The sequence below is a fragment of the Gobio gobio genome (assembly GCF_949357685.1).
Source record: "Gobio gobio genome assembly, chromosome: 7".
NCBI lineage: Eukaryota > Metazoa > Chordata > Actinopteri > Cypriniformes > Gobionidae > Gobio > Gobio gobio.
Window position 1 is genome coordinate 26,791,044 of NC_137103.1, and position 23,609 is coordinate 26,814,652.

Consider the following 23,609-nt stretch of genomic DNA (forward strand, 5'->3'; position numbering starts at 1 on the left):
AATGACTGCAGGAAGCATTGAAGGTGATGGAATTCACAGAGGAAGAGATCCGGGATGTCTTCAAACTGCTGTCTGGGGTTTTACAGATCGGCAACATTGAGTTCATGACTGCAGGGGGTGCTCAGATTACCACTAAAGGAGGTTCGATACGGATCAGTGTCACATGATCCTTCAGAAATCATTCTAATATGCTTATGTGGTGCTCAAGAAACATTTCTTATTGTTATTAATGTTGAAGACAGTTATACTTACCTTTTTCATAACATTATACATGTTTTTACTGTTACTTTTGATCAACGTATGCATCATTTATGAACAAAAGTATTAATTTCTTTAAAAAAAAAAAAACAATCTTACTGATCCCAAACTATTGAACCATTTTAGGTTTGATTTATAATTCTTTCTTTTATTTTTGTGATTTATCCTGAAATCTGACATTTTCATTGAATTTGATTTTTTTTGGAAGAGTCAATTATTTTGCTCTATGAATATTGGCAAAATATCTTTTCTATCAAGGTCGACAACATAATAAATATTAAATATCTCAATCTCAATGCAAAAGGATTTATGCATACGCACTTTCCACAGTTGTGAAGGCTTATGCAGTGTGTTTATTTGAATGACAGCTGTCAATGTCGTCAGTGATCTGCTGGGACTCGACTCCTTTCAGCTGTCTGAGGTTCTGACACAGCGGTCCATGATCCTGAGAGGAGAAGAAATCTGCTCACCCCTCACTGTGGAACAGGTAAGGAACAAGGACATCCGTCCATTTTTACGATGTTGTATAGTGTACTGGCACGTCTAGGAATAAGATCTATAGATGTCTTTGTCTATTTAAATCTGGGTTATTTGCATTTTAGAATAAGTTTGGGCAGTGGTTTCAAAAAGTCTTATATTTCTGGTGCAGATTTTTTTGTTTACTTTACCTTTCATGTTGTATCATGTCGTGGCATGTCTGTGCTGTGCCCTCAGTGTGTCCAGAGACAAGTTCCTTTCCCTGCATCCCCACACTCTCTCCACACCACACTCTTTAATGACAGACTGTCATTAAAAAACATGCTCACACCCATTCGCCTGTGTAAAAAGTGTCTTTGCGTGACTTGGTACCATTTCCTGTTTTTTGTCCCCTCGGATTCCTGCTATAATAACTCTGTGATAAAGATCTCATGAGTTAAAACACAATAGAGGCCGAGTGTGGAGACGGCGGTTAGCAGCCGCCTAATGGGGGCAGCCTACCACACAAATATGCACGGTAAACACAAGAGCTTTCGAAACGTCCTCTTAAAAATTCTTCTTTCCCGCAATGCAAGTTCATGGTCAAGTGAATAAAAATCAAAGGCTGTTTTTGTTGTATTTGGAAAGACCTAGACCAATGGGGGAAAGTGGTGAAAGTGTGTGCATGCGAAGAATAAAGAGACCCCAACCCACATTATCCCATAAATCTCGTCCAGCATGCACTACGGGCCCTGGCCTTTGTGACCGACTCGGTAGAAACACACAAGCAATCTTTTCATGAACAAAGACAATGGCCACTAACTCCAGCCTGTGTTAGCAGTCATAAAGCAGGGACACGTCTTAATGGATGCCCTTATTCCTCCTACTCTTTTTCTCATAATGCACTAACACAGTGGCCAGGACCTCAACAGCTGCCATTGGCCGTATCCTGCACAAACAGCCATTCTTTCAGGTCTTTCTGATGGAGCCAACACACAGTTTAGAATCAGGCAGAAGTGTCTCTGGCTGATGAATTATGGTGTTGCTGAAACAATAGACGGGAGTTTGGTGTTCTTAGGAATAGCAGAGGCTAATTCGTGGTTATTAACTTTCTCTCCTTATGTAATCCAGTAATGGCAGATCAGGGTTATTGCTGGGTTTATGAGTTGAACTGAAATTCCAGAAGCAGATATTTCGCAAGAGCTTCCTCGCTTTTCATCACTATTAAAAAATGAATTGGCAAATTCAGTCCAAAAAAACGTAACAATTGTTTTTCATGATGTTGAAATGCAAATAGACATTTTAGTGCTTGTTGATTTTATGGTTTTAAATCACACTGTTGGAGGCTAACTAAATGAAAAATGTCCCTGGATTAATATTTGTCTCTGGCCTACTTTCCAAAGGCAATTGATTCCCGGGACTCTGTGGCCATGGCATTGTATTCCCAGTGTTTTTCTTGGATCATCACCAGAATCAACCAGAAAATCAAAGGAAAGGACAACTTCAAGTCCATTGGCATTTTGGATATCTTTGGCTTTGAGAACTTTGAGGTGAGAGTTCGTTGAGTACAGTGAGGTGAAACGTTGCAGACAAGACAACCTGTTGATGGCATGTTGTCATGTTTTTATGTTTTTATGACTCCCTACCCCCCCATGCCTGCAGGTGAACCGGTTCGAGCAGTTCAACATTAACTATGCCAACGAGAAGCTTCAGGAGTACTTTAACAAGCACATCTTCTCCCTGGAACAGCTTGAATATAACAGGTGGGTCCTGCCAGTGACCCTGATTAGCACTGAAATCCTGACCATTTCTTAGATTTTGACCCAATTTTGCAGTAGAAACCAGCTTAGATAGTCCCACACTGCCTTTCATCCGCCATATAGCTAGATAGCTAGATAGAAAAAAATTTGGTTTATGTACAATCATAAAACCAAAACCGTACTTCACCCAAATGCTTGATCAGAGCATTGAAAGTGCACAGTCGTGTACTGAAATAGCAAACATTTGATGAAAAACGTACTTTATAGAACATGCTTCTTCAATGGTCACAAAGTATGTATGTGTGTAGTATAAATGCAATCTGGACATACTACATCATTGCTTATCCACCATTCACAAATCCTATCCCATGGCCTCATGGGTTTGTAAAGTGTCCATCAGATGCACAGTTCAGAATCTCGGCAGAAGTAGTAGGTCATCTGGGGTCTAAGACTACTATTCATTGGGACATGTACATACTGGATTTTGCTCACTATTATTGTAGGGATATGTGCATATTCAGATTCAGCCCATGAGGTCTTGCATTGCTGTGGTGATAAAATACTTTTTTACTCAAGGGGGTGATATTTTAGTTAGTAGCTTTTCAAACTGCTCAGGCATAGTGATTTGAAAGAGAAAATTGACTGTAGAAAACGTCAGTGCTTAATGGAGCGCCCTTTGTGGCCACTGTAAGAATGCAATGTGGGGTTGTTTTGAATTATGAATTGACACATTTCAAAGGCCTTGAGACCTTGGCTTAGAGAATCTTACAAACATGCGTATTGCTAGTTAACTGAATATTATATGCAGTTATCAAATATTTGTAAAGACAAACTGGATGTTCTATTACTCAGCTAGCTATAGAAATATTAACTTTAACTAGCTTTTCATTTCAATGATAGTAGTTCACCTGAAATGGCTGTAGATATATGACTAATGTTACTGTCTGCTATAGTGAGAAAATGAACTGTAGTAGACACCGCTTTGTGCAAGAAAACTGCACTCTAGAAAAGACCACTTGAGGCTAGTGTTTACGCTAATGCTAATGCTAATCGCTGCACAACCTTGAGCTAGAGGTGTTTGCGTCACATACTTGTGTACAGTGTGTTTCAGGTCTTAGAAATCTTGCTGAATTAGATATACATAGTATTATAGCTAGCTTTTGCTAACAACAACACGTACTCAGACATGTAAAAGGAGCTCTATCGTCCTCTTGAGTACGGAAGTCTGTTCCTGACACACAACGCAAAAATAAATAAGTGTATACAACTGGACTGCACACCTGTAATGCATTGACCAAGCATTTATGTGCGTGGCTGCCCTTGCGTACATTATGTCCTCAGAGTTACATCATCATCAGGACATGAAATCTCTGTGGAAAACCGAAGAGTCTGACACAGACTGGTCTGTAGACACGTAGCTTCAAGCTATCAGGTGTCACAGAGAGCTCGGGTCACAACGGGGTGAAATAGTATAGAAGGATGGAGGTGCGACGTGTCCCAGAGGTGTATATACATGATGTACATGATATGGACTGTCCTCTTTTAGGGCAGGGTGATGGAGAGATAGCAGATGAACTAAGAGAGAGGGTTTCTCTGCCTCTTCTTGCTGTAGTGGCTATGGAGGCACTCTGCCAGATGTGTGAATGGGTCTCCTCTTTCCCACACAGTTGTGTTCTTGTGTTGAAATGTGATGGCTGAGGGGGGTCAGCAGAGCCCGGTCACAGCTCATTTCATCACATGAACCCTGAGGATAATACCACCTTTGTGTACTTGTGGTGTTGTGATGTGTGTATCTGTTGCTCAAGAGGTTCTCTTGTGTCTCCACACAGGGAGGGGATACACTGGGAAGCCATCGATTGGATGGACAACGCAGAGTGTTTGGATCTGATCGAAAAGGTGGCCTTTTAACCTTTAATCAGCTCTCACTGGGACCACACGGTGCTCATTAGAAACTGTTTAATTGTTGATAACCAGTAGCACATAATCTCAAGCTACAACTACAGTCGTCATTTTTAGAAAGATTTGCAGACTATACGGTCCAGGTCAAAATAGTTTATACTGGTGATGTTCTTGTCTCCTGCATCATTTCCTACCCTCTACATCAGGGGTGTCCAATCCTGTTCCTGGAGGGCCTCTGTCCTGCAGAGTTTAGCTACAACCCCAATTAAACACACATGTACCAGCTAATCAATGTCTTATTAGGCATACTAGAAACTTCCAGACAGGTGTGTTGAGGCAAGTTGGAGCTAAACTCTGCAGGACAGTGGCCCTCCAGGACCAACTTTGGACTCCCCGGCTCTACATCATTTACACTGCCTTCTTAAGTGCAGGGTCAATAAGATTTTTTATTTTTATTAATGCTTTTATTCGGCAAGGACACATTAAATTGATGAATAGTGACAGTAAAGTCATTTATAATGGTTCAAAAGATTTCTGCTTCAAATAAATGCTGTTCTTTTCAACTTTTTATTCATCGAAGAATCCTTCAACAAAAATATTAAGTAGAACTATTTTCAACGCTGATAATAAGAAATGTTTCTTGAGCAGCAAATCAGCATATTAGAATGATTTCTGAAGGATCATGTGACACTGAAGACTGGAGTAATGAAGCTTTGCCGTCACAGGAATAAATTACATTTTAAAATAGAAACTTTAAATTGTAATATTTCACAATATTACTATTTTGGCGAAATAATTGAATTTGGCAAATTATTGCGTTTTATTTTACAGTAAAATTACTTGTTCTAGTTCTAATTGAAAAGATGTCTGAGTGCCGAATATGCTATCAGAGCATCCATATCAAGTGGCTAAAAAAAGGGCAATATAAAAAAAAAGTCTTCTTCCTGCACTGTCACTGAAAAACTTTGGACAATATCTTGCACAAAGGACTATGTGATGACATAAATAATTAAATATGTGTGTAATTTGAGAGGTAGTATTATAATGCCTGCCTGCTGTTAGAGCGATTACGATTAACACTCCTGAACGACTACGAACGAGACCCCTGTGGTTAATGTGGAGAGCCAGAGAGCATGTGCTTAGATCAGTGTGCTCTTTCCTCAGAAACTGGGCATGTTGGCTCTTATCAATGAAGAGAGCAGATTCCCTAAAGGCACGGACTACACCCTGCTGGAGAAACTCCACAGCCGGCATGCCGTAAGTCCTCCTTTTCAAAACACTCACAGACATATCCACTTTCTTCTCCTCGTCTCATTTCAGATCACAGAGAGTTAATTCTTCTTTAAACTCGCTGATAAAGACCAGCGCTGAGCCAATAGGCACCACCCAGTCACACCCCCACAGCCTCTCACACGCACATGCACAATACGGTAACATGAGCAGGCTTTCCTCAGGCCGCAGGAACAATGAGTGTGTCCTCGGAGAACCCACATACAGTCTGCCTCGACTAAAGTGTCTTTGAGTGTGCACGCTGCACAATATAATCAATGTGAAATAATGTGTTACGTGTTTCTGTCTCTGCAGACAAACCCTTACTACGTGAAACCAAGAGTGGCAGATCACCAGTTTGGTATTAAACATTATGCAGGAGAGGTAATTAAATCAACACACTGTGTTATTTTAGTATTATACTATTATTTGTGAGGTTGGAAAGATTTTATAAGGTCTGCCAAAATGTAAAGCCCAGTTTAAATGTATTTAACCGACATCAGCGACAGCAGACTTTATGTGTTGCTACAGTACATGTTGCTACGTTTTGAAACCAACAGCAGGTGGAATGACCATTTCTGTTCATACCTATAATCTCAAATATTGACCGATGTACCGGTCTATCACTATTGCACAGGTGTGATTACCTAAAGGAAGTGAGCTCTGGACGTCCCCAGTCTTCTCACTCTCTTATCATCTGCAGTGTCAGTTGCAGGCTGCAAAAGAGTCTGTTCAGGAAGACTAAGAGAAAGCAGTCAGTTCAGTATGCTGAAAAAAGTACAGAGAAATGGAAAGTGAAGAGTTGGTTTGCCCTTTCACCATGGGCACCACACGAAGCCTTCAGAGTTTAATGTGCTGGAAACCACACGGCTAACATGCAATCCCATGAGAAGCACTTGGCATGCTGTCCAGATCCTTCTCTAGTTGCAATTTTTTATTTCCTGACAGTTTTCCTTCACACTTCTACTTGCTTTTCACTTGCTTTTACTTTAAAAAAATCATTTGAATCAGCATTTTAGTTTTGTTTACCAGTTAAAGATCAGGGCCTTAACCACCATAGACCTAGAGTCCCCGATAATAATTAGAAATGGCCAAATTGTCACCCCCGATATTTGATATTCTTGATGCTGCTTTGCTGTACTCCTTTACACACCACTCTGTTTGGTGCTAGGATGAGAAAAGTAAAATGTTACATTTTTAGGTTGGTCTGCCTCAGCGGTCTAACAGCGCTTGTCACTGTCAGAATGAGTGAGATGGCCAATCAGATCAAAGAAGGCGGGGCTTTACTGTAAGTGCAAATTCCAACGCAAAACTTTAGTTATAGCAGAGAAAGAGTGCGTAGTAAGATGTGAGTAGCTTAACATTTAATATTTGACAACAGGTTTACAATAAAAACGTTTAGCGACCAACAGTAATATCGAGTGATGCAAACTACTTGACATTTTTTATGACATTTCACAGTTTTGAATTAAAAATATGACATTATTTATGTAAATCATAACTGAATTTGGCATAACTGAACATATTAGGCAGACAAAAATAAGAGTGAATGTGTGCATATTTAAAAAAATATTAGTTGCAATTTTACCATTCTTATTTCTTTTTTCCTGATTTCCTTAAATCCCTTTTAATACTTTAATAATTACATTTCTTTAAATGAAACCAATAAGACCAATAACCCCTTTAACCCCACCCCCCTGCAAAAAAAAAAGGCCTTGGCAAGATATATTTACCTGAGTAGCAACGTTGCATCTGGTATTAAGACCTGGAATTGTGCTTCTCAGGTAAATATATCTTGTTTTAAGGATATATTTTTACTGCAGAACAAGCCAAAGATACTTATTTTACCACAGTCTGAGATATGCAAGTTGCGTGCAAAATGTCTGACATGTTCCCACAATATACAGTCTTTCAAATGCGTTCAGATTGCAGCATATCTTGAGCATCTGCTCTCTTGGCCAACACAAATGAAAGATCGGACTATGAGCTCTCATTTAAATGAGAGATTGTAATTATCGAGCTGGTGATATAAATACCCCCGGCATGTGTTGTGAATGCTGCATACTGTACAGCTCAGGAGTTTATTTCATGGTGTTAAGATCAGTGGAGGAATCTGTCGCCACGGAGTTCACGACCGAGTAATACTCAACAGGTGAATGCATTAAACCTCTGCAGCACCAGCTCGATCCACCTCTCTCTTTGGTCTCTCATCAACTGGCTGAAAGTATTATGCAGGAATCATAGACTGTGTGTTTTCTTCACATACACAATTCAATTCAGTTCAGTTAGAAATGTTCCGGCAGACACATGAAGTAGGCTATATATGTAGTAGCATATTTAATACAAATATTTAAATAAAAAATAACTTTCTTTGTGTGTGTGTGTGTGTGTGGCAGGTATTGTATGATGTGCGTGGCATTCTAGAGAAGAACAGAGACACGTTCAGAGATGATATTCTCAACATGCTGAAGGACAGCAGGTGACAAATCATTCACTTAATTTCTGTCATTTTAAACAATGCTGTGGATCCTATGATTTCTAGCATGTCATGAGACCAGTGACGCATGTACTGTAAATGATACGTCTCATACTGAAAAAAATGGTACCACTGTACAATAAGGTCTCACCTGTTAGCATTAGTAAATGCATTAGCTGACATGAACTAACAATGAGCGATATATTTTTAAAGCATTTATTAATCTTTATGTGTCTTTAACTACCATGTACTTACATCAAAAAATAAGTACAATGTATTTATTGTGTTGATGTTGTATTTCAAAACACTTGTGCTGATATTGTTTGGGGACAGGTTTGGTGGTATGGGTTGGTTTAAGGGTGGGTTAAGGTGTAAGGGAAGGGTCAACAGTGTAATTATATATGTAATATATATTATATATTTTAAAAATACCTGCATGTGATTTCATCTGTAATTACTTTATTACATCTATAACACTGTTAATATAAGTATAATTATATATATTATAATATTATATACAATATAAGTACAATGTAAAAACACGTATGCACACAATAAGTGCATTGTATCAAATTATTAATTTAAATGTTATTACATAGTAGTTAAAGACACCATATATAAAGTGGGACCATCTTTGGTAATGTTAGTTAGTAAAAAATATAATTATAATTATAAAATATAAATATAATATAACAATGTTAGCAAATACCATTTTTAATTTAAATAATGTATTCCTAATTGTGACCCTGGACCTCAAAACCAGTCATAAGTCGCACGGGTATATTTGTGGCAATAGCCAACAATGCATTTTATGGGTCAAAATTATCCTTTTTTTTATGCCAAAAATCATTAGGATATTAAGTAAAGATCATGTTCCATGAAGATATTTTGTGAATTTCCTACTGTAAATATTTAAAAAATGTATTATTATTAGTATGCATTGCTAAGGACTTCATTTGGACAAATTTAAAGGCGATTTGCTCTATATTTCGATTTTTTTGCACCTTCAGATTCCAGATTTTCAAATAGTTGTATCTCGGCCAAATATTGTCATATTCTAACAAACCATACATCAATGGAAATATTATTTATTCAGAAAATATACCCTTATGATTGGTTTTGTGGTCCAGGGTCACATTTCATGTTAACTAATGTAGTTAACAAATGAAACCTTATTTTAACGTGTTAACCAAAAAATATGGGTAGTTAACACAAAATATTTTTGACACTAAATAAGTTGTCATGTCTTCTGATACTAAATTGTATCTAAAAACATTACTTTATTCATCTTTTATGAGCTTATATTAATTGAGAGATTATATGGAATATTTATTCTTCTAAAAATGAATTTGTCATACTAAAGGACCATATCAAATGATCTAGTGAAGGCAAAAGGCTGTTCAAAAAACGTTCCCATACAGTTTCCCATATGCTGTGCGTTCATGTTTTAACTTAAACATCCAAATACCCTGAAGCAGTTGTTGCTGATCTACATTTCTGCTGTTATGAATGATATCTGTGAGTGATATTATCTCTATTGTGTGTCTCTCAGACTTGACTTCATCTACGACCTGTTTGAGCGTGTTGGTAGCAGGAGTGGAGACGAGACTTTGAAGATGGGCACTGCCCGCCGCAAACCCACCGTCAGCTCTCAGTTCAGGGTGAGACACAGATCGATGATCTGAATGTGCCATGTGATGTAACTGTGTGAAACTACATTTTTGAAAGAATCCGGATGATATCATTGTGAGACACTTGCTCTTTTAAAAAACCTAATGAGCTTCCTATGTAGGCAACATAGTAAGGGATGTGCTAAAATACCTTGTTTTCACTCAATTCTAGGGAAGGATCATATCCTTCACATAAAAAGAATGCATTGAGGCAAAGTCTTTATAAAAAAATCCAAGATGCCTGATGAAGCATGAAGAATGTTAATTCAAAAACTTTTTTTTTTCCAGTACTGTAAGATATGTTAATCGCTGGCTTTTTGTTGAAGCCATCAGCCCACATTATTTTAACATATTTTTTGTAGAGGTTTTACTTCACAACATTCCAAAGAGTAATATTGTACTTTTTACTGCACTACGTTTCATATTGAATATCATTTAATACTTGATTACATTAATAATGTTGTACTTTCTTACTTTTAATCAAGTAATTCAAAGTTTTACTTGAGTACAAGTAATTTTTAATGTAATTAAGTATTATTTATAACCTTTATTTATGAAATGTAGTGCAGTTAAAAGTACAACATTATGCCTCGGAATGTAGTGAAGTAAAAGTTTTCCAAAGAAAAACACAGATGAAGTTCATATACTTCAAAAATGTACTTGAGTAGAAAGTAAAAATACTTCAATACTGCCCGCCTCTGATTTTTTGTCAATAATTGTAATTATAATTGTAATAATTTAGCAGCTAAATTCCTGGTTGATTCTGCAAAGAAATCTCCACCAAATCAGAGAAACCTGACAATCAAATCGCCACAAACATTTTGCCAACTCCCATGAAGCACTGCGAATCATGTACAGTAGCACTGCGAGTCCAAAAATTTTGTATTTTTACATTTATTTTTAATTTGATTATGTCATTCACGATGCTTCATGAGATTTTAGTTCTCATCTTTTTTCAGATTTCCTAATTATTTTTTGCTTCAAATCAAAGTTTGTAATGTTTTGCTTCACCTCATAGCTGGTTGGTTTGGTTCATGGCTTATAAGACTTTTTAAAAATCCTAATGGGAAGAATTAATGGAGAAAATGCTGGAATCAAGGTCGCTGAAAAAGTGGGTAGACACTGTTGCACTCTCCTGTGAGTCCTTTTTGTGTGACGCACGTAATTTCTGCCTATAGAATGTTCCAAATCAGTCACTTATTGGGTTTCAGTTAGGATGCTCCCTTAAAAGACAGCTGCCTGCGTAGGCAGTAGTCAGCAAGCAGCTCAGTAAGTTTTGAAATGGAGCTCCTTTGTTTTTGTGTATAGGCTTAATATTCCGGGTGGACATTCAAGGTTATGAGTGCAAACCTAGCAGAATCTGCTCTTGTGTGACTGTGCGTGTAGCTTACATGTGTGTGTTTTGTCCCCTTTGTCTAAACCCCTGTAAATCTGCTGGTTTGCGGGGTTACGGGGCTTTGCATGTCATAACTGGCGTGCAGAGGATTTGGCAGCTGCCCTTGTACTGTGGCTTTTAAAGCCAGGGGATTACCCACAAACCGGGCACAAGGGTTTGACAGGGTCCGTGCATGTTCCCCTGTTCCCCTGTCATTAAAGCCAGCCTGGAGCCTCTCAGTCTGAGACTGTGGGACAGAGTGCCAGGTTGAAGGGTCCTTGGTGTGTTTAGGTAAATACTGGCCCTGTCTGTCACTGCCTGTGTTTGCCCCCTTCAACAGGAGATGTGGGACGGACAAGCAAATAGCAGCTCTGGTTGCTGAACGGCACTTTTGGTGCTGTTACTTTCCTGTGCAGGGGTGTAATTTAGTGTTATTGTGACTGTGTTTCAGGACTCTCTTCATGCACTGATGGCCACTTTAAGTGCCTCCAACCCTTTCTTTGTGCGCTGCATCAAGCCTAACATGGAGAAGGTAGGATCGACACATTTTTTGTGCTGTCCATATCACATTCAAACCATATTTACTTTCCTTATTGAGTCAAACAGACAATAAAAACAATTCCTTCCAAAATGTCACTTTCAAAGGAATAGGTCACCCCAAAATGAAAAAAATCTTCCATTTTATAAAAATTTACAAAAGCACCTTAAAGTAGTCTATACAAATTAAATATTTCCAGTCTTAAAGGGATAGTTCACCCAAAAATGAAAATTTTACATTTATCTGCTTACCCCCAGGCCATCCAAGGTGTAGGTGTTTTTGTTTCTTCAGTAGAACACAAATGGAGATTTTTAACTTCAACCGTTGCTGTGTGTCACTCATAGAATGCTTGTCAATGGGGTCGAATTCTATTAGGGTAAAAAAAACATGCACAGACAACTTCAAATTAATCCATGCGGCTCGTGACGACACATTAATGTCTTAAGACACGAAACGATCGGTTTGTGCGATAAACCGAACAGGAAGGTCAATTTACACTATCTAGTGTAGAGACCTCACACACAGGAAGTGATGTCTCTACACTAGATCGTGTACATTGACCTTCCTTTCCGGAAGTGCTGCGCTTTCAGGGCTGTTGGACATGGTGTTGTATTTGAGGTAAAAAATGATATAAATACTGTTCGTTCGGTTTATCGCACAAACCAAACGTTTCGTGTCTTAATGTGTCGTCACAAGCCGCATGGATTAATTTGAAGTTGTCTGTGCATGTTTTTTTTTACCCTAATAGAATTAGACCCCATTGACAAGCATTCTATGAGTTACAAACAGCAACGGTTGAAGTTAAAAATCTCCATTTGTGTTCTTCTGAAGAAACAAAAACACCTACACCTTGGATGGCCTGGGGGTAAGCAGATAAATGTCACATTTTCATTTTTGGGTGAACTATCCCTTTAAGGTGCAGCCTCATCTATTGGCAATATTGTGTGGGTGAAATCCAGTCATTTTGGTAGGAATCTGTGATCGGGAGTTTCACTTGAGGGTGAACATTTACCCCACGCACATTTAGCTCACGTTCAAACTGGCCGTGTGAATTCTCACTGATCAACAGAAAGCTGCTTCCATTGAAAGTGTTTTTTGTGTGTGAGCGAAGCTTGATGCATCACTACACTATGGGCAATGGACCTTTTCACTCTGAAATTTACAGTAGCTTCGTTTGAAGAACCTACCTAAATTTGACTTTTTCACCAATAACTTTCCCTTTCACTGTAGATTGTGAATCATATTCAAGCACATCAAGATGTGTTGTGCAACGTATGGAGTCAGTAACGTCTAGCTGCGCTAGTTCCTGCTTGTCTCGTAACCAAATATTGATGCACCAAATTTGAATATGCAGAAATGCAAATGAACTTTAAGAGCAATGAGAGAACTTTTTGAACCTTGAACATCACGTAGTCCCTATATGCTTTTATTATGTGGAAAATAACAGTAAGAACATTCTATGTAATTTCTCTTTTTGTGTTAAATAAATAACAATCCATATGGGTTTGAAATAAAGACAAGTGAAGTATTACTTCATTTCAATCCTCTTACACTGCAAAAAAAACTGTTTTTACGAAGTATTTATTTAAAAAGTTATAAGTTTTGAAACAAGATACATTTTTTGAAGCAACACTGCATAAGTTATTAAGACTTGTTTTATATCTTTCTTATCTTCATTTTTTTGTCTTATACTATAATTTTTTTCACTGTTTTAAGTATGTAATGTTGCTTTTAAAGTTTTATTCATCACATAAACAGTTACAGTATATACAGAATACAACGTAGATAAAATGTAAGATTAGACAAATATAAGTGAAAATGATTTGATAATTTTTTTTTAATAATACATTTGAATAATTCATTAATCATTAAACTAGTTTTAAGGGTACTTTTACAGGACATTTTACAGGAAAACATGAGTAATCATTATTAGCAGAGAATTAGCAGAATTCCCTTGTATCACAGAACAATCTGGCATCATCTCCGTGTGAGAAGCTGTACAGCCAGCAAGTGCTCTGAGTCTGTCGTGTTCTGCACTCTGTACATAGAGTCTCTTTGTGCTGATCTGCTCAGAACGGAGCGGCCCATCCCCACCGCCAGCACATTCCTACAGCCCAAACCCGCCTGTACTGGGGTCAGAGGTCACGGCTGTCTGCTTCAGAGAGGAGAATCACACTCCTGACCTGCAGCAGAGGAATGTAGAGATAAAGGCCAGAAAATCACACAGAGCCAGAGGCAGCCTCTACCCTTCATTATAAGATACAATTGAGCTGTAATAACGCTCATTTGAGCTCCCATATTACTGGAATTATTATGATTGTACTGGTTTATCAAGGACTCTCGTTTCAGCGGGCAGAGGATCGGGTTGGCGCTTCTTTTGGGGTTGATGTATTGTGATAACTGTCCTCAGGGAGGGGAATCACATCTGTGGCCTTGTCTGGCGATCTGCCTGGCTCCGTCTGTCATTCCACACCTTTTCTTCTATAGTTTATGCCACACAACGGTTATCCCTCGCTCATCTCGCCCCACTACAGGCCCCTTTATGGACAATTGTAATGCTGCATACTTCATGCCTAACCCAAGTTGAATACCCAAATTACTCTGGGAGCCCAGAAATACACCTCAGTGTCTTGTCACATTAGCCTGACATGATCATTTCAGTTCAGATTCTGCTGATTGAAATGAAGGACAATGCAAAAGACAATAGTGGAACACTCTGTTAAGCCACACCAGATGTCCAGGCCACCAACAATGAGCCCCGCTCCTTTACATAGTGATCAAACGGCCTGATGGGACTGGACAGTGTGGGAGCAGCTGAACACCAGGCACTGACGTTACAGATCCAGCTACAGATCACCACTGAGCATGACGCAACACTTCACACAATAGACATAATCAATCCCAGTTAAAAGCTTCATGACTGGTGTTGGTGTTTCACCCCTTTTTTGCCCACAGACATCTTTAGTTTATTATGTGACAGATCAAAACAAGCATCCATATTATCTCCCTCTAGGTTATAGTTAAAGTCAGTATGAAATCAAAATCGACCCTTTAAAGGTTTCTGATCTCATGGCACATGAATCATCTGGTTTATGTTATTCCAAAGATAAAATGTTTGTCTTCGTAATCCCCATCAACAATAATCTTTTTCCCAAAAATCAGCAAAAATCAGTTTCTTCAGTTTTTTACTTCAGTATTTTTGTCAGTATTTTGCTCTGTGTATATATATATATATATATATATATATATATAATACAATACACATTTTTATTATTTAACAATGATATTGAGTCACTACTACTTGATCGTATACAGATTTTGACCATAGAACCATAGAACGTTTTGGTAATTTCTGCATTGACAAAAAAAATTTGGTAGCCAATGGGGAAACTTTAACTTTAAGCTTTATTTTGATGGTGTCCTTTAGACATTTTGTTGACTATAAGTAATGTTGCACCTACATATCAACTAACTCTCATTAGGGTATTAGTTAACTATTAGTAGACTTACGGGTAGGGTTAGGGCTAGTAGAATAAGTTGACATGTGCAGTACTTGCAAAGTTCACCATAGTCAGTAGAATGTCTATTGGCGACCATTAAAATAAAGAGTTAGCAGAAATTAAGCAGACAGTCTACTAATACTTACCGCTCTAATGAGTTAGTTGACATGTAGGTGCAAAGTTAATCATAGTTAATTGAATGTCTAAAGGGGCCATTAAAATAAAGTGTTACCCAAAGTGTTTTATCTTGCTTTTAAGGGTGTTTATATATTTTAACTGAAAATTAGACAAAAGGACTGATACTAAAAATACTTGTATAAAAATACTTTATAATATTAGAGAGAGAGAGAGGGATTATGAATGCTGTTTCTTATTGACTTGTGTTAGTGTAATAGGACCAAAATTGGGCATAGCCAGTTGGTTTCAGTGCTGAAGGACATCTCTTTCTATCTTCATCCAGAACGCAAATAAATTTGATGCAGATGTGGTTCTGAATCAGCTACGTTACTCTGGAATGCTGGAGACAGTGAAGATCCGTAGAGCAGGCTTTCCTGTACGGAGAACCTTCCAAGACTTCCTCAGCAGGTGAGAAGCCGTCAAAAAAAAAAAACTGGCTGTCCATCAAAATACAGTTTGATGCCCATATTTGGTCTCTGACAGTTTTTGTTTTTGTTAAGTTAGTTGAAGTCCTTGAAACCATAATGAACAATACCAGGGAAGTTTTTCTGAATCAGTGAACGTTTGATCAGGACATTGTTCTCTTACAGTAAAATGAGTGAGGTGGAATGTTTGTATGTATGTGTTCAAGTTGTGCCCACTTTCTGTGCAGATACACAATGATCCTGAGGGACAAAAACCACACAGCGGATGAAAGGAAGAAATGTGCAGATCTGCTTACGAAGTATGACGTCACAAAGAAAGAGTGGCAGCTGGGAAAGACTAAGGTGCGGTTGCATGATCAACATCATATGCCACACATAGTTTAAAGTAGCAATATAAATAATCTGTGCTAGAACTCAGTGCAAGAGTGCAAAGACTTTGCATAAGAGCTCGCTCTTTCTTAGTTTGAAGTACTTAACCCTTTATGTAGCCTGTGGGTTGATCCCTGACATTCATACTTTGTAGTGTTGAGAGAGTCATATATTTGAATTTAAATCTAAAATGCAAAAATGCAAAAAAGAAGATACAGACTTAGACATTTTTATGAGCTTTTCTCACATTTAACCAAAAAAATAGTTTTTTGTACTTATTTGCTTATTCACAGTTAATAACAACATTGTTTGAATGATCACTGTGTTATAATTACATTTACAGTCACAAGACTGTAATTAAATCTTTATTAAAGTCACAGTTATAGACAACCCAGCCCTAGGGAGAGTAGCAATAGTCCAGAATTTTCTACATTGGAGACAGGCTTGATGAACATCCAGGTCTTTAGAAATGCTTTGTAGCCTGATCTAGCTTTGTGTATCTCTGACATGGCCCTGTGAAAGCTTTTAGGATCCAATCGTTGTTAATGTTGGTCAGAAACCAGGTTTGTCAGAAACGAGGCTTCAAAAAAACAACAAAAACAAAAAACAATTAAACCCACTGTTTGACCCACACTTCCAATCTCATCTCCTTAAAGGGATAGTTCACCCAAAAAAGAAAATTCTGTAATTGAAATCCTTCTGCTGAACACGAAAGAAGATATTTTGGAGAATATGGGTAACCCAAATAGTTGATGAGGCCCATTGACTTCCATAGTATGGAAGTCAATATGGCCCATCAACTGTTTGGTTACTAAAATTTTTCAAAATATCATCTTTTGTGTTCAGCAGAAGGATTGGAACAACTTGAGGTTGAGTAAATGATGACAGAATTTTCATTTTTGGGTGAATTATCCCTTTAACTGGCTGAAAAGAACAGCTGTTTGTTATATTAATTCAGTCAGATTGTATTTGTCTGCAATTGTGACCACATTTAATGAGTAATTCCAGCTGAAATCCAGATATTTTCAAAGGGTTCACAAATATATATTCTTACAACTATGGTACTCTGAGGGATTTTATGTAGTGTGAACACAGATAATACCTCGATATTAACATCATGGAAGTGTCAAAAGATGAATGGTGCCATTTCCGTGGGGATGTTTTGCAACACTCATAGGGGATTTTTTTCAGTCTGGTGGTTTTTTTCCTCTCTTCTCTTTTCATTCTTTCCTCTTTCTTCCTCATACTTCCTCTGCTCTCACCCCCTTCAAAAATTCCCTCTCCACATCTTGGTAAGGAGTTTTGCGCTCCCTCACTTTACCGAAATGACTCATGTCGATCTAGTCGGCCTGAAACAAGAGCGCAGCACTTTAAGGGCGTTTGGCAACAAGAGCAGCAGCTCTGAAAAGAACACTTTCTGTTCTCTGTTCAACAGTGTCTATTCATTCTTATCTTGTAATCAGTCAATTATTCTCTCTCCTTGGTCATTCTCTGCCACACATTAAGCACGGTGGTTCAGTCAGGCTGTTTTTACAGTAAGAGGAGCTCTGAGGTTTCTGAGGAACAGGAAGGCACTGTAAATAAAAGACATTCTTGTGCCCTTTGATTCAGACCACTTTTCTTTAAATTAATTGAATCCAGCATGCTCTCTGTTATTTCCTTTGGGGTCTTGTGGTTTCTGGCTTTCCTGAGAGCTAGTTTGGGTATCTCTTTATCAGGGGTCAACTTGACGGTGCCTTAATGTGGTGTTGCCGTGATTACTTGTGTTTGAGTTGAAGAAGAGAAATTATCTCATAAATCAAACAACTTGATTTAATAAGACAGTGATGACCCGTTAGTGCTCCTTGCCGTCATGAGTGGGTCATAATGAAGGAAAGCCAATTCAAACTAAACAATTAAATGACTTCAGGACACAGGCTGTACTTCCATTATTGCAGAATAAACATCAGGACATCAGGATCACTATGCAAAGTGCATGATTCTATATTATCATACTTATGAGGTGGATAAATATCAAATTAATTACTATTAAAAGTATAAGTAAAAGGTTAAAAGGACATGAAATACTGTGTGTATATATATACACACTATATTGGCAAAAGTGTTCCCCAAACTGTTCCCACTAACTTGGGAGCATGAAATTGTCCAAAATGTATTAGTATACTGAATATATATATAAGCACACACACTACCATTTAAAAGTTTGGGGTGAGTAGAAAGTTTTATATAGTTATATAGTTTTATTCAGCAAGGACACATTAAATTGATTAAAAGTGACAGTAAAGACATTGATAAAGTTACTAAAGATTTGTATTTCAAATAAATGCTGTTCTTTTGAAGTTCTATCCATCAAAGAATCCTGAGAGTCACAATTTCCACAAAATGTTAAGCTGCACAATTATTGTCAGGAAATTATTCTTGAACATCAAATCAGCATATTAGAATGCTTTCTGAAGGATCGTGTGACACTGAAGACTGAAGAAATTCAGCTTTTCCATCAGCTTTTGCATATTAAAGTATATTGAAATAGAAAAAAACTTTTACTGTATTTTTGATAAATGCAAATAAATGCAGCCTTAATGATCATAATAGACTTTTTTCAAAATCATTAAATACGTCTTACTTACCCCAAACTTTTGTATGGTAGTGTATATTGTCAGTAATGTTATGTTTCATTGTGTTTCCCTGGGACCTAGTTTTCCTGTGTGTTTTATTTAGTCATTACATTCACCTGTTGCCCGTCAATTAGTTCATTAGTTCCTTTTGTTAGCCCCGTGTATTATGTTCTCCCTCATTCCCGGTCCGTTCTCATTTGATATCTCCCTAGTTTTGTCATTACAAGAATGTTATCTTAATGCTCCTTCGTCTTTGTGTACACACGCAAACTATGACAATTTTCAGATGAACGGCATTTTGCATTACACGGAAGATAACTTCTGAGATGGTTTTTAAGACACAAGTATGTCTATGATAATTCAGTGATATGGCATAGGGATACCTATCAATATAGTAGTGTAATTGATGGTAAAACAAATGTGCCATATCATTTAAATTTCATAGAAATTTAAAACCATTTCAGATGGAATGTGCCATTGCAATGCACAATACCTCTGAATTCATCACGGCCTCAATAGACGATTGAATGTAACGCAGTATTTCTTCTTTTTCCTAGAATGTTAGTTTCTGTCTCCCACACACACATGCATAAAGACACTGAAACAAATGAATTCAGATACACACTGGACACGCAGACTCGCTCCCTGCTGAATAGAGTCATGCTTTACAAATTGTTTAGCTGTAAAATAGCCTCATTGTTCTGTGGTGGGGTCAGGGCTGGACGGCTCCAATTTGTTCTCAGCACGTCAGAGCTCCAATGTACTCAAGGTCAGCTACTCTAACCTACAGCTTTCACTGCTCTACCAGACTCACTATCATACTTGTTAAATAGCCTAATGGACGCACGGAAAGCTGGCGTCCTCATGACAAAAGATGGACTGATGGACCACACCATGCACAGATCTTATCCCAAAATGCAATTTACCCAACACTGTCCTCCACAAAAACAATACATGTATTTGTCCCCCACCATCACCAATTGTTTATGTTTATCCCTTTCTGAAAAACCTACGTTACATCCGAAATCGAGTACTACCCTACTATATAGTATGCGAAAACGTCAAAAGAGTAGTACGTCCAAATTCATAGTATTCGAAAAATAGTAGGCAAAAAAGTATCCAGATGACCTACTACTTCCGCCGCAAATCTGAAGGACACTTTACTATCCCATGAAGCCACAGGAGAGGATTTATGAATGGCAGAGAGGTGACGCAACTAATGCTGGTAGGCCACATGACAGTAACAACATGGCGGATGTTGTACGTACGAATTTCATTCATACTACTCATATTCATACTATATAGAACATACTTTTTAAACTGTTGCAAAGTATATTCCAATTCAAAATGAAATCCATGTATGCGATTTAAGATGCAGCGCAGTATAGTTGGCTAACAGGATATGTTAGCCAACTATGCTGGATCCTTGGATGCTGGATTCCTGGATTCCTGGTTTCCACACAAAATGTCTTACCTAGTTGTCTTACCAATGTCAGCTTGAATTACCATTCACAACTCAATTTGCTTTCATAATATGACATATTTTCAAGTGAAACAAGATATTCAACTAGAACAAAATGTAGGGCAGGACCTGGTTTGTTATTATCCAATTGGCCACACTAAATTATCCAACATTAACCAATTGTCCACACTACATAACACAACACACTACATGACATTAGCAGAGAGGCAGAGCAAGTTATTATACGTCCTGTCCCGTGGCCTCATGGGATATTAAAATGTCCATTGAATGCACACTTCAGAATCTCTGCAAAAGTAGTAGGTCATCCGTATACTTTTCACCTACTGTTTTTCGAATAGTATGAATTCAGACATACTCTTTTGACGTACTGCTTTTTGCATACTATATACACCGATCAGGCATAACAGTATGACCTAATGTCCTAATATTGTGTTGGTCCCACTTTTGATGCAAAAACAGCCCTGACCCGTCGAGACTTCACTAGACCCCTGAAGGTGTGCTGTGGTATCTGGCCCCAAGATGTTAGCAACAGATCCTTTAAGTCCTGTAAGTTGCGAGGTGGGGCCTCCATGGATCGGACTTGTTTGTTCAGCACATCCCACAGATGCTCGATTGGATTAAGATCTGGGGAATTTGGAGGCCAAGTTAACGCTTTAAACTCGTTGTTGTGCTCCTCAAACCATACCTGAACCATTTTTGCTTTGTGGCAGGGCACATTATCCTGCTGAAAGAGACCACAACCACCAGGGAATACCGTTTCCATGAAAGGATGTACATGGTCTGCAACAATGCTTAGGTAGGTTGTAAGTGTAAAAGTAACATCCACATGGATGGCAGGACCCAAGGTTTCCCAGCAGAACATTGCCCAAAGCATCACACTGCCTCCGCCAACTTGCCTTCTTCCCATAGTGCATCCTGGTGCCATGTGTTCCCCAGGTAAGCGACACATATCCGGCCACTCACGTGATGTAAAATAAAATGTGATTCATCAGACCAGGCCACCTTCTTCCATTGCTCCGTGGTCCAGTTCTGATGCTCACATGCCCACTGTTGGCTCTTTTGCTGGTGGATAGGGGTCAGCATGGGCACCCTGACTGGTCTGCAGCTATGCAGCCCCATACGCAACAAACTGTGATGCACTGTGTATTCTGACACACTTAATGAGCAATTTGAGCTAAAGTAGCTCGTCTGTTTGATCGGACCACTCATGCCAGCCTTCGCTCCCCATGTGCATCAATGAGCCTTGGTTGCTGGTTCATCACTGTTCCTTCCTTGGACCACTGCAGACCGGGAACACCCCACAAGAGCTGCAGTTTTGTCAGATGCTCTGACCCAGTCGTCTAGCCATCACATTTTGGCCCTTGTCAAACTCGCTCAAATCCTTACGCTTGCCCATTTTTTCTGCCTCTAACACATCAACTTTGAGGACAAAATGTTCACTTGCTGCTTTTGAAGGCCTTTATTAACCCCTGCAGCTGTATGGATCACTTTTATGATGATGGATGTGCTTTTTTGGGCTTCAAAATCTACTATTCACTCCCATTATAAAGCTTGGAAGAGCCAGTATATTTTTTAACATAACTCTGATTGTGTTTGGCTGAAAAAATAAAGTCGTCATATACACCTTGGATGGCTTGAGGGTGAGTAAATTATGGGATAATTTTCATTCTTGGGTGAACTAACCCTTTAAGGTTGGGAATAGGCTGACTTTGTGTCCATTTTGTCTCATCAGTCAGGAATCCACAGAAAAACCACAGTCCACAATCAGGACTCTGGACCAATGTCTTTGTCGGGCAACGTGGAGTATTATTAGCAGCAGGGAGACGAAGATCAGACATTAGGCAGTGCTGTATGGAGGTTGTTTGATCAGTGTTTACCCATATGTTCCACACATGCTTTTCATGTAGCTATATAAATACAGTCTCTTGTAAAAAAATGTTTAATGTATTACAGCAAGTCTTGGTGATAGATCAAGTTGGCAGTCAAAGCTCCAGACAATGACCTATGACTGTGTCCGCCATTGCTGTACGTGTTTGGCGGTCCGCTATGGTTGTTATCATGGCTTGAGGTCTGTTTTGTTTTATGATTTCATTCAGGAGTGTGTGATTGTGATCAGTAGGGAATGCGTGTTCACTACAGGTCCTCTCGAGCGGTGGCGCTGGCTTTTGTTCGTGGTGTTTTTGTGAGTGTCAGATTTGAGGTGGAGGTAAGGGGAGGGGTGTACGATCAAGAAAGGGGTCTGGGATTGTGTTCCCTTGCTCGAAACAAAACAACGTGTGTGTAATTATATCCATACTGATTGTGTGTTGCGGAAGTGTGATCCCTAGAATCGGGGCTCAGGGTTTTTTTGCGTGGGATAAGGGAAGGATGTGGACGAGGAAACTTCCTCCTGTGTGTGCGTCTGCAGCTGTGCGTCGTGATTACAGGAACATCTGGGTCGTCGGTTCCAGGAAATCTCACAATGGGCTTAAAAGATCTGTGGGAGGCCAGACGTGACACTGTGTGTATATGTTAATGTGAATTGAAAGGACCTGATTCTGGTAACAGTAATGCCACCTATACAGACTAGTATTATCATATGATGTGCGGTAAAAAAAAATCCTTACTGACCCTAAACTTTTTAACGGGAGGTTAGACACTTACTATCCCAAGAGCCCACGAAGAGGAGTTGTCATATTCATAAAAGGCAGAGAACAGCCACTGACACTGTAGGTCATATGACAGTGCCAACATGGAAGATGATGTATGTCCTGTTGGATCATGGATCAGCATGATCGTCTCTGAGTTTTATGTAAATTACACTGATGCTAGTGAGTTTTAGAAAGTGCACACAATAATACCCTCAAAAGAAGCAATTTGGGCTTCAGTAGAATTTTCTCCATTATCAAATCTTTCCATCTTGTGTGTCGTATCAATGTTTACACTCATTTGTTTTCTTTGTTGGTCTTTCTGTCTTCTGGTTTTAGCTCTTTCCGGTTCTTTAACCGTATAGGTACTGATTCTCCGGTTGTCTCCACTGGTAAAACATTGTATTGAGTGTTTCATTGTCTAATTTTTACTCTTCACATCACCAAACAACACAGTGCTACTAGCGTATCTACAGAGCTGCCAGCCAATTCACATCACCAAACAACACAGTGCTACTAGCGTATCTACAGAGCTGCCAGCCAATGAGTGCAAGGATTAATATGTTGTTTATTCATAAATCAGTTTTTGAGAGCTGTTAGTATGATCAGGGATTTTATTTTAGTTTACTGTACGTGCATATTGTACATACTGTACATGGTTTACTGTTTGTTATCCGTAGAAGAAAAAAAAAGATAACCTGTTAAACATGAA

At 38.6% G+C, this 23,609-nt stretch overlaps 1 protein-coding gene across 1 annotated transcript in view; it reads left to right on the forward strand.

The window, feature by feature from the left end:
• The window catches only part of myo10l3 (myosin X, like 3), a 62,091-nt gene that overhangs the window by 14,527 nt on the left and 23,955 nt on the right, over window positions 1-23,609 (forward strand). Inside the window, exons 8-19 of the mRNA XM_079821949.1 lie at window positions 12-141; window positions 627-745; window positions 2,118-2,264; window positions 2,377-2,477; window positions 4,304-4,370; window positions 5,538-5,630; window positions 5,958-6,026; window positions 8,039-8,121; window positions 9,671-9,779; window positions 11,615-11,695; window positions 15,662-15,786; window positions 16,031-16,145. Coding sequence (XP_079678075.1) covers window positions 12-141; window positions 627-745; window positions 2,118-2,264; window positions 2,377-2,477; window positions 4,304-4,370; window positions 5,538-5,630; window positions 5,958-6,026; window positions 8,039-8,121; window positions 9,671-9,779; window positions 11,615-11,695; window positions 15,662-15,786; window positions 16,031-16,145 — 1,239 coding nt within the window. The remainder of the gene's footprint in view (window positions 1-11; window positions 142-626; window positions 746-2,117; window positions 2,265-2,376; window positions 2,478-4,303; window positions 4,371-5,537; window positions 5,631-5,957; window positions 6,027-8,038; window positions 8,122-9,670; window positions 9,780-11,614; window positions 11,696-15,661; window positions 15,787-16,030; window positions 16,146-23,609) is intronic.